Source organism: Molothrus ater, chromosome 7 (assembly GCF_012460135.2).
Source record: "Molothrus ater isolate BHLD 08-10-18 breed brown headed cowbird chromosome 7, BPBGC_Mater_1.1, whole genome shotgun sequence".
Taxonomy (NCBI): domain Eukaryota; kingdom Metazoa; phylum Chordata; class Aves; order Passeriformes; family Icteridae; genus Molothrus; species Molothrus ater.
The window spans coordinates 17326653-17339391 of record NC_050484.2 but is presented as its reverse complement, the minus strand read 5'-3'; the positions used below and the strand labels follow the sequence as shown (position 1 = coordinate 17339391).

Below are 12739 nucleotides of genomic sequence, written 5' to 3'. Positions count from 1 at the left end.
ATCCTTCATGCCCTGCTCAACATGAGAGCAAAACATCCCCACTACACCAACACAGCACATTCATGTCCACGCACATACACATGGGGGTTTGCGAGCGAGGAGGTGGAAAATTACCATCTCTGTGTCCACAGGGAAAGAAAACACATTTCTGCTTCCCACCACCTACTGCAAAATAATAAAACATCTCAGGCTATCAAGACATATTATGAAATTACACCTTGTTAGTTAACAAGAAGCACAGTAAACTCAAGTCAAAAGAAAAAAAAAATAGTGTTTTATTAACTACCACACTGTTATAATACACTTTTAAACGTACAATAAGGTAGCCTTTAAATTTGAGGTGGTTTTAAGAATAACAAATGAACAGATTTCCAAATGTTTGTAAATAGGTGAACTGCAGTAATTATTGTTGTACATTTTTTGAAAATGGTATAGCACTTACAGACTGGCTATATAACTTCATTTTGTACATTTTCTATAATTGAAAATATAAACAGTAATTAAAAAATAAAAAGAAAATTCAGCATAATAAAAAACATATATGTTTATCAGTTAAATGTACTGGATACATACAATTTTTAAGGGAAGAAGCAAAAAAGGAAAGATGGCTGATATTTAAATGCAGATTGACTAACCAAAAACTAAACAACAAACAAACAAAAACCTCATAACCCCCCTAGTTCACTATGACTATATCCATATGTTTGGGAGTACTGTCAATATGGAAGTGAAAGTGATTTTTCTTTTGTATTTGCATATGTTATATTTTACTGGTAATTTACATGATGGCTTTTAAGGCCCTGGCATACAGATGTTTTTTTTGGAAAAAGATTTGATAAAAATCACTGCTGAGACGCAATACACCTTATTTTTGGTCCTCCAATGTTCAAAAGAAGGGATATACTTCACTATAACATCTGCCTTACCACCCAAATGCTTCAACCTATACATATTTATTTTTCTTAACATTTTAAGCTTTTTAAACATTGGTTATATTGCCCACCTTGGTTATTGAAAGAATATTAACAAGACATCATTTTGGCAAATTAAATCTTAAACATGGCTTTTCAATAGGATTTAAAAGGTGACTATCCCTAGAGTTCCATGTTAAAATGTAGTTTGCAAAATCTTACAAGAGTAATGCTTAAAATATTGTACATAGTTAACCTAATTAAAATAATTAGCTTCAAAATGACAAGTTGATGAGCTAAGTAAAGCCTACACTATGTAACATTTGCTTGGAAACTTGATTTGTCAGTTATGCATAATAAAAATTCCAGTCATCAAGAAAATTACAAAATTTCTTTTATCATAATGTGATTTCTTTTCACCCATCAACTTCTTTTATCTTACAATAGATAAATACCAACATGTTCTCATTTTTTTTACACTAAACCACACAGGATTGATGCATTTGGTTAGACTACCATTTCCATCGTTAAATTCTTTTTTTTTTTTTTTAATATAACTTGGTAAAATTTCTTCTCTTCTAGATTCCAAAAGTACCTACAAAACCCATGCAATTTTACCATTTTAATATACTATGGAATATCATACAAAGTAAGGCATTTCAGTGTCATGTATAACCAAGTTACTGTCAATCCAAAAATTTTTGCACATCAATAAAAAGATATCTAAGAACTTAGGAACAATATTCTTCTCACTACTGTATAAAAATAACCACAATTAATAGGTATCTTGTGTAATATTTACTCCATTGTCTCGTTTCCCGAAACTGTGACAAGCTGTAAAGGTATTTCAGTGTTGGTAAGAATATCCTGATTGCTGGTGCCAGATGTGTTAACAGTTCCTATTCCTGAAACAGAACCTTGTTGAATATTTGCAAGGATAAGTGTTGTTCCTCCTGCAGTAATCAAAGTATCATCAGATGTTGCTTCTACTGATGCCAGCACTGTACTGCTAGAGTGAATACCTTTTTTATTCTGATGTGTTTTAATGTGTTTGGCAAGATGGTCACTTCTCATAAAGCGTTTTGAACATTCTGGACAGACAAATTTCTTCTCACCTATCAAAGAAAGAAAAAAATAATCAAGAACACTAAAAATTAAACTTAATGCTTTTTAGAGTCAGAATTCTAACTAGAATTATACTGAGGAAGAAAGTGATTGAACATGATAAACTTGTGTGTTACATTTCTTGACACCCATACAAATCCCATACAATTTATATAAGAACTGATTTAATTTTCTGTGTGTCACTGAGCTTGGGGAGATCTTTCAGGCATGCTAGAGAATATAGCCATCTCATATGCTCAGGCTGCTAAGTCTCACTGCAATTATTACCAATAAATAACTTCTAGGAGGAGAACAAAACCTACCAAATGATGGACAGAGAAGACTGTATGACCTATAGCAGAGTCACACTTGAGACTGACACACAAGATCATAGGGTAATTCAGGTTTGAAAGGACCTCTGAATGTCTGTGTTCTGATCTCTTTCTAAGGAGTCACCTATGAGATCAGATCTGGTTGCTGAGGAATTTATCCAGTTTTCTTGAGAACCTTTAAGGATGGAGACTGCAGGAACTCTAAAGACATCCTCTTCCAGTGCCTGGCTATTCCCACAATTAAAAAGCTTTTATTTATAGCTGTTCTGAACCCTTCTTATTTCAACATACATCTGCTGTCTATTATCCTTCAACCAATACACTTTCATCAAGGAAAGTAACTGCCTTCTTAAGGATGGCCTTTGCAGGTAGCTAGAGAATCACTACTAAGCCCCCCCCCTGCCACTACTGTTCTCTTTGTGCATCTGAATAAGGCAAATGTTCCAGCTTCCTGATCATCTTGGTCACTCATTAGTGAATTCAATCCTGTCATCAGTGTCTTTCTTATACTGGGTGCTGAAAACTAGATGCCATGTTCTAGATGCAGTCTAACCAGAAGAAGGGAATAATCCCTGGGATCAGGGTTCTTGCTTCTGTTGATACAGCTCTGGGTATCATTGCTGCTGATCTTTGACCATGTTCCACTTGTCTATCAAGACTCCTGGGTACTTTTCAGAAGAGCTGTTTCCAACCTTTCCATGCCTAGCCTGTGTTACCCTAAGTGTTAATTCCATCCCAGGTGCAGTACTTTGTGACTGTTCTTGCTGAATTTCCTAGGATTCCTGTTAACCCATTCCTTCAGCCTCCATCCCTCTGCTATTCAGTGCATTGACTGGTCACCCCAGTTTAGGGTCATCCACAAACCTAAGAAGGTTAACAGAAGAATTCTGTTGATTCCTCCAGGTCAATTATAAAAATCTTCTAAGAGGTCAAAGGATGGATCCCTGCAGTTCTCTACATTTTACTGGTAGGCAGGTACACTAGGATCTATTAACCACATCATCTGAACTGGATCATTCAACTCGCCATTTTTAAAAACCATCAGCCTTTCCGTCCAGACAAACTGTAACCAGCTTGGATTTAGCATCCAAAATGTCTACACAAAAGCACACCATTAAGAACAACATTAATATTTTTCACAGACACCCAAAGACATTTTTCTAAGCAATGTAAATGCTGATAAACACAAAAATTATTTATCTACAGGTTTTTTCCAATACTATGATTTTAAAAGGTAAACATTCTGTTGAATGCAAATGTGAATTCAGTTTGTAAGAAAACAGATAAAACAGACAACAGATTTTAAACTAACTGCTCCTTGATAAGGTGGAATATCTACATTAATTTCTTTTCTTTGTACTAGACAGAAGGAGAAATGTGAACCTGAAGTTCCTAATCGGTGGTCTAACCACAAAACTAAAAGGTGTAGAATGATGCACCATCACATGCTCTTCATTGATTATAGGAATATTATCTAACTCCCAGGCCACCTAGTCCTCTTTTGTTCTTATTGAAGTTTTAAGATGGGAAAAGAGTTATAATCTGGTTCAAACAAATGAAATACATTGCTGAGCCTGAATCAAAGTATTCTGATTAGGCTACATTAAACATCAGCTTAAATGTCAGTTCTGAATCAAGAGGTGTGTGTTTTATCTCCTCAGACCTACCAAAGATTCCCAAGTGTATAAATAAGATTTAGCTGATTTTGGAAAAAGCACACTGCCTTAAAAGCAATCCAATTCAAAGATCTGTTCTCCTCTTAAAAGTTATTTATCCAAGCTCAGTCCATAGCACTCCTTCAGTTAAATACACCAGAATCAAGGACTGGAAACCTGTGTGCGTTCTTCGGTGTCGCTGGAGCTCATCGCTGCGAGTGAACCTTTTGCCACAGAACATCCAATTACAAACAAAGGGACGCTCTCCAGAATGCCAGCGGAGATGAGCTCTCAAATGTGAGGTCTTCCCATATACTTTGCCACATCCTGGTATGTGACAAATGTGTTGCTTCTTTTTTCCCAAGTTGGAGCCTCTGTTTAAAAAAGAAAAAAAAAAAGAGAGAGAGAGAGAGAGAAGTTATTCATTCTAATACATTCCTCCAAAATACTGGTCATATACATACATGGGGCTACATATACCACAACAGATCTGCAAACCAACCCAAGAAACTTCATGTTCTTGTTTCCAATACAACTGGATTCCAGAACACGTCATAAGGAGCTGGAAATAAATTCTATAATGCTATCCCAGCTCCACAGAAAACGATAAATTCAGCTGTGTGTGAAATGTATGTGAGAGAAGCATAATCTTTAAGAAGCATACATGTATATGAAATTGGAAATACAGTTATGACAGCAGTTTGTACCACTTTGATGCTGAAGTGTCCCTATTTTACATTTCCCAGAGTTTCAGGCTTTTACCATATCAAAGATAGTTTTGGCAAAGAAAAACACAAAGTACTGCAACTGCCAAAACGGACACTGGAGATTCTGGCATCGGAGTAGAGAACAGATGGGACTTCTGGCATCTTGGGGAAACCTGAGAATCAGTTTGGGATTTGAAGGCAAGCAGAATAACCTTAATGCTTTCAGTAAGAGAGGTGGAAGCTGATCTTGCTGACGTTTAAATGAATTCCTTGGTTTTCCAGTTAAAAAACAGAAATCCATCACAATGAACACAGAATTCACAGATCATATAATCCAGACTAAGCTTGATGCTTATTTTAAGATGCTGTCACCCTGAAATGGCAGGTGACTAGGGGAAGCACCTGATACAACGGCCTAATTTATTTTTTTTTTAATCAAATCACAAGTGATAGACCCAGAGAAAAAGATCAGTCTGGCCAGTGCAGGGCATCATGATTGATTTTAGCCAATTTAAGAGTTTGCTACTGCTGAAAGGGGCACTTGAGGGAATAGATCTGGCTGACAACACAGCTATATGAATGGTAAATGCTAGTACAAGGGAGGAGATTGAAAAAGGCAGCCAGGCATCAGGCCACCTTATTCATCAGCAACATTAACTTGGAACACCGTAAGTGGATTCTGAAATTACAGTCTTGGGTGCTCCATCCTCCATGACTGATTATACAATTTTCAGCTGCTTCCCCATGGCAATTTTTTTCTTTAAACGGGGTGCTTTAGCTTCTGGTTTACATCTAACAAAAGTTCAGGTAAAGTGTGTACACGCTTCAAGGAGCTAGCAATTGCCACAAGCATTTCTGAACATGCACAAAATGAATTCACTCTAAAACCTCAGTGTTTTAAACAGTGTCTAAAGGGGATCCCAACCTAATCACATATGTACCCAAAACATTACAGACAGTCCAGAAAAGGAAGGAGATAAAATCCCATTAAGTCCTTGGAAATGTTTCTACGAATTCTCAATATAGAGCAATCTTCATAGTGTTTCATTAGTCATTTTATCCCAGAAGATAAAAACATCACCTGTACCTACTAATTATTTGTCATGACAAATACAAGTTTTGATTTCAGAACAAATTCAATAGAAGCAGAAGGCGAGTCCAGAAGGCTTTTGATCCTGTTGCAGCAGGAGAATCATCTAAGGACTTTATCCTCACATCTTCTCCAAACAAACTCTAGTGTCTTCCCCTCCACAGAAATTAGTACAAATATTTTGTAAGTTGGCATGATATAGTACACAAATTGGATGAAATCAATTCTCATCAAAATTCAATTTTGACATCAAAATTCCCTCAGAATAATGTTAATATTCCTATGTCAATCATTTGAAATGGCTTCATTGCACCTCTAGTCTAGACTGAAGGAAACCAAGGTTCAACTCATGGTCATTACTGTGCAGAGCCGATACAGAAGACACGATTCTAAGCACCTCACCTAACTGCTGACAGAATTCCTTAGCACACTCCAAAGTTCCAAGTGAGGGGGAAGTTAAGGGTCCACAGAATGAAACTCCCAAGACTATTGTGAATTAGCAACTAAGTGTATTTATTCTATACAACTTCATATGGGCACCTGCATGTTTGCTTCATGTGTGCTCTAAACTAACAGGATACAAGCCAAATTCTATCTGGACACTTTGCAGCTGTGACAGTCTGGCAGTAGGCCCTAACACATGATGCTGAGAGGCCTTTCTTGCTGGCCAATAGCCACCATCACTGAATAGATGTATGTGACTCCAGCCTACTCCTTGAGTGGAGTTTAAAAACTAATAATATTAAAGTATTTCCACAGTACATTTTAGCTTTATGAAGATTGGATATGACGTTTCTCAATAACCAGGCAGACTGCTAGAGTTTCAGCAGGAAACACCTTCATCCACTGAGAAACTGGACTTTATATTCAGAGTACTTCCAGCAATAACATTAAAGTATTTCAAGGTTAAAACACACACTCATTAATTATTTGAAGAACATGGTTTTTAGAGTTACGTACCTGCAGTGGTACTCAGAAGCACAGCTCCTCTATATATCAGACAGTAGTAGCTATATCTCAATGCAATTCCAGATGTAATTGTTAGGAGGGTGAAATCTCTAGGTGCAACTGAGAGAAGACTAAACTTTCTACTTACTTCAGACACCTTAACTAGAAGCCTAAAACATTCTATTTGGAAACAGAGTCATTCTTTGAGGCAAGTGTGTCTCTGTCCACTTGCTTATTCCCCATTTATTATATAAGCTTGGGGCTAAAAGGTATTAATTTACAAATCTAATACATCATCTTCTTCCCTTCCTATTTTCCCTCCCACTAAGTAAGGCAAAGATTATAGTGGCTTCCCACTTCACAAAACTGGTACAAATCTGAAGACTGCAATGTAGTTCAATTCCAAAAGCCAACAACAAAAACCAGAAAGAACTTCTCAACTCGCCTCTGAATCCAGAAAACAGAAAATGCAGCAAGAAACACCAAAGCAAACACTATATGATAAATGAAATTATGATGAAGTCTGCATATGTGAAGCCATTTTCCTTTTCCTTCTCCATTCAGAGCATAGGAGCAATAGTATTAATTGAGTGAAACATTATTCAGCTTTTTCACACTGATTTAAAGTACTTTTCTTGTTTTAATAGTTACATGTTATTTCTGTACTATGCTAAATACAAAATCATTCATTTCTCCAGGGCTTTTTTTTTCCTCATCATAGGTACTGACAACACTCACTCACAGTCTCTAAGAAAACATTAATGGCTTTATCTTATCATAACGTACGGTATGGTGAACCTCAACTAGGGCAATCGCTTTGTACCTCCAGCTATGAGGCAGAAAGAGATAAAGGCCAAAATTGTCAACCATCCACCAGCTTGAGGTGTCAAGGTTAATTTGGTGAAGCATATTTTCTCAGAGTACTCTAGATGTTCACAGTCTGCTCAATCAAGTTCTTCACAGGAATGAACTCAGCATTCCTGCAGTGGAAAAAGTGGGGTATATAGATCTACAACTCCAAAATTTCAGGGCTCTGTTGCTGCAGTCCTGTGTCTTGTTCCCTAAACACTTCCCACTTGCCGCAATAAGTGAAGCAGGTGACAATCATTACACAGCCCTGATTCATTCTCTATCAGCCATCCCATCCATCAAATGGCACTGATGCCATTTGAAAAAAATAGTATGCAATCAAGTAATTTGAAACCAAGTGATAATGTATATGCACAAGGAATTAAGTTAAAGTTGCCCAGGATATCTTAACTAAGCATTTGCCCAATTTTAAATTTTGCAACTTCAACAACACTTTAAGAATTATGAATGTTATCTGAAAGAATTTACAAAAGCAAATGTTTTACCATCTGAAACTCTGCAAATCACCAGCAGAGTTGAAAGACTGATCAAAACTCAGAATTCCAGCACTAGGGATAAACAGGTAACTCTAGCAGCTATGGAATATTAACACTCAAATATTCTTTCAAGTGGGATTATTCCTTTCTCCTAAACTCTGAAGGAATTCTGCATTCTGGTGGGAAAGTTGCTCTAGCAACTGTAAGCACTTTCACTCTTTTCTGTTTTCCCACCATTGTCTCCATTATCCTGTTTCTCTTCCAGTTCTAATTCTTCTCACATCCTGACTTCTTGTCCTACTTTTCCTAGTTACTTTGTATGTTTGATGTGTCCAGGCCTTCCTTTACAGGGGATTTCAGATTCTCATCTATCTTAACTCTGTCGTAGCTCTTACCTCAACTCTTTCCCAAAAATCGCATATCTGAGTTTTTAGACAGACTACACCCTTCTCCAGACTTCCCAAACCATCTCTCAAAAAGGTTCTCTCACAGCCTGAAACTTTCAAATTTCATTTTATAGCAACTCCACTCAGAAGGAAGAGGATTTTACAGTATAGATTTATAAATTAAACCACTGTAGTTTGGAATAGAGCATGAGGAAGATAAACACCTGGAATCTCTGTTTCCTAAGAGCACATGCAGTGCAAATCACATTTTCAGAGTTTCTCCTGAAACAAAACAAATCTCAACCCAGGGTGTACTTTGGGCAGATTTTCAAAGCAGAGCCAGAGTTCACCAACAACTTAGAAATGTCTGTGCCATGTTGCAGTGAACTACACATAGAAATTTAACGAGAGGAATCTGATGGACAAAGATGCTGCATAACCCACAGATATTATCACCACCTTTGCTGGTGATGTAAATGTATCAGAGTCTTTTTCTCTTCAACACACTTAATGCTTACTCAGCATGGCTACCTGGGATATCACCTCCCTGTGCTTGCAAGGCAGGTATCTTGAATGGGCAGCAAGAACTGACAAGAGACTTGACAAGAGAAATAACTTAGCCAGTGCTATTAGAACTCTTAGTGCCACTGGACACTGAGAGGTTCTTCAAAGACATTTTAGTGATTTACACTATAGTTCCCAAATAAATAAAGATCTTCATTTTAGTGAAGAAACTGTTATCAAAATGAACAAATTTTAGCATATTGGAAAGCAGCTCCTGCACAATTCTCTGAAGCACAAACACAACTAAATATTTTTCACTTGTAAAAGGCAGCTTAGTACACCTACCCCTTTCATATCCATAATCAAGGCATTCAAAATTAAGTATTTGGAAGTAGAATAAAGTCTTCAGAACAAAAAAAAATAGTAATATTTTAATGAGATGCACAATAATAAAGCATTGTTCCAATGCAACACTGAAGTTTAATGAATTGGAACTTAGTACCTCTTTGTTAGTCAAGTCTCACTAATTTTGACTGAAAACAGTTCAAAATTTGTTATTTAGAAATATTATACAAACCTTGTTATATTATACAAACCTTGTTTTTCCTAGGAACCCAGTGAATAAGAAAACTAGGAAAACTGTATTTTTGTATCACTCCAAAGCAATTAAACTGTGGAAAACTGCTCAATCACCGAGGATATGCAGGAACACAGGATTTAATCAAGTTCTTGACATATGATAGGAAGCCAATTACAGATGCGCATATTCCAAAATATTTCATTTTCATATTTTTAGGGCAATGTTCTATCCCCCTCACTTGTACTAGGTGACATCTAACTCCACATTTTTTCAACTAATCTCAAAGGAGTAACTCAGAAAGGATGTAATAATCTGCTTTTTCATCTGCAAACCCCAAAATGGAAGTGGTAGTCCTTTACTGCATAAACTCCTTTGCGTAAAACCTGTAGTTTTCTCTCACTGCAGACAAACACTGTTAACAAAAGCTCATTTCTTCTTGCCCATTATTTATTTTTCATCATTATATGTGTGATATGACACTGAACTTTACATACCTTCCACCACCTTCTTTGCAGTTGGGACATGTACATGCCACTCGTCGCAGTCTTTTTCCCTCCTGATGTGGTTGGTCCCCTTCCTCATCTACGACCTGTACTCTCAAATGTGTTAGATCATTAGTATTCAGTGTAGAATCACCACTGAGCTGCCACTCTTCTGGATCAGGATCCTCTTCTTTAATCCTAATATCTGGGAAAAAGAACAAACACAGATCTGTAAGTAGCCCATTAAACAGACAGAAAGGAAACCATGAAGATCAAATGTTTTTATTCTAGAGAGCACTATGCCTGTCAAAAGTCAACAGCCTTAAGTGCATTCTGACATTGCTTCTGTGCCCTTGCAACCTGTAGTTAAAAGTTTATCTTACTATACATTTCAAAGTTGAAGATAAGCTATAACAAAGCATTATAGTTTAAGTTTGAACTGTTCTTGGTGAGGAATGCTGTCACCAGGAAAATATTACTTGCTTGAAACTTGGGAAAAACTGAGGAACAAGAGGTTGGACAGAGGCTGAAGAAAAAATAAACTCATGTTTCAAATGATCCTGAGTAGCCATTTCTGTTTCCACAGCATTTTTGAATTAATGTCACATTAAGTAGCAACAGCCTTCCTCAATGGTCTTCAGAAGGTTTTAGTATGCACAGAGATACATAAAGTAATGTGAGAAATCAATCTAATAAAAGGTTTTCACCTGAGAAATACTGAGATACCTAAGGAAAACAAATAAATTAATGGTTTTGTTCCATTTCCCCTTTTCACCTGAAATTTATGTCTTCTGCACAATACATAGAAAACATTTAGGGAAGAATGTTATTCAGCAGCATTAGACAGAGATAAGCAACAGATGAGCCACATCTATGTTTTGATATACCAGTAGCCAAAATAGGTCTTAGCAGTTTTCTGTATGCAAAAAGGCCTCCTAATTATTCCTTATAGGACGGACATTTGCAAGTATGCGTACCCTCTCCCTACAGAGCATTCATTCAATCTAATCCAAGAATTAATTACAGCGTCATAACAACAACTGTTTTAACAAATTTACATTTTAATAGGAACATCTTCGCCTCAAACACTATTCTGCATTCCCAGGGGACTCCAAGTCTGAATTCCAAAAAAGACAGTTTGTATGCATTATACTAGAATGCTGAACCCCAGCCCCTTCTTTGGTTCAGCAGAGTAGTTTACTTTGCATTTTTTCTGTGAAAATGATTAGCCACTTATTAGCACAAACTAATAAGCAAACAAACATAATGCAGTGTTTGGTTTGTTTGTTTGTTAGCTTCAAATTAACATCTGTCTATCTTTCTGGACACATTCAAGAGACTGCTTTTCCAGCAAAACAAACCCAATTATCACGTAGACTTTTATCCTTAAACACTGAAAGCTTAAGCATTTGAGCTTTGTGGCCACTCTTAAGTTCTTTCTGGGAGTCAGTGCATCAGCCATCGTATCTTTGTAACGAAGACAAAGCTGCAGATTACCTGACAAAATATAAGAAAAACTGTGCTGGGTCATAGGATGAAGAGCATCCTGTCCCAGTAGAGATCAGAAAAGCACCAATAACAAAATACGTAAAGAGTAATAGTTACCTGGTCTACCTTCAAAGTCATCCCCAGTATTCATCTATTTAGAGATAAGGGATATTGCTACACAAAAATTTGCTTGATGCTAATAGAGTCTCAGCCCAGTCACCCCCCAACAGCACAGTTTGTCTTTCTTTTGCACACATACAGCCATATACAGGACTGCCCTGCACCCTACATCACTGATGTAACTACAGTTAAAGTAATTCTCTTCGAAATCACTGTATTCAGAAGAGAATTACAGGTCAAAACCAGGGAAGTCTAGAATATTTATCTGGTTTGGCTGCAAAAGTCAGTGTTAGAAATGAAGTTTGCATGAATAGGCTCTGAGCTGTGGGAATCCAGAAGCAAGCACAGTCACATCTGCTGATTTTTTACACATGTAGTACAACTGTGATAAGCATGCCCAAAGTCACCTGCACACCTTCACTGTTACCATCACAAGTTCACAATTTCAGACAGCACCATAATAAATATCTTTCATGTGGAGACCTAGAAAACCTGTGGCAACTTCTGGTCTTCTACATGAGCCACCAAACTACTTTGCCACCAAATTAAGCTACTTTCTGAGACTCAGCTAAAATATAACTTTATTATCTGTATGTTATAAATAAAATTGCTTTTATATAAGCAAACATTACACCACGATAAAACAAAGTTTACAGTATTATCTTTCAAATAACTACTAAGTATACTAATACATTTTAGAGCAACTTTAGAAAAAAGCAGAAGCCTGATTCAGTCTTGCACAAAAGGACACATAATAGGAATTTAAATACAGCAAGGCTGCCAGCACAGGCCAATGCAAGTCTCCAACCAGTTCTTTAGGACTGTGTGTTACACATTATACTCCAAATTCTTTTACCAATCAATGTAACACAAAGTATACACTGTATAAATTCTTGTTTTATTTAAAATAACAATTAAAGTACTGTTAATAAAATAACATACAGTTTTAAGAAGGTAATTTCATTATGATCTCCCTAACACTAGACAGTGTGCCTGCAAAGTCAGTAGCTGAATCCAGTTAAGACTGCATTGATATACTTCCAAAGAGATATGCAAAGATGAATAGTACAAATTAGGGTATGGATC

General features: G+C 36.6%; 1 protein-coding gene across 2 annotated transcripts in view; it reads right to left on the bottom strand.

Moving 5' to 3' along the window:
- Window positions 1-251: 251 nt before the first annotated feature.
- The window catches only part of SP3 (Sp3 transcription factor), a 34766-nt gene continuing 22278 nt past the window's right edge, over window positions 252-12739 (bottom strand). For both annotated transcript variants that reach the window (XM_036386827.2, XM_036386828.2), the window contains 3 exons: window positions 10058-10250; window positions 4180-4376; window positions 252-2026 (listed from right to left, as the gene is read on the bottom strand). In XM_036386827.2, the coding sequence (XP_036242720.1) occupies window positions 1710-2026; window positions 4180-4376; window positions 10058-10250 (707 nt within the window). In that variant the 3' untranslated portion in view covers window positions 252-1709. The remainder of the gene's footprint in view (window positions 2027-4179; window positions 4377-10057; window positions 10251-12739) is intronic.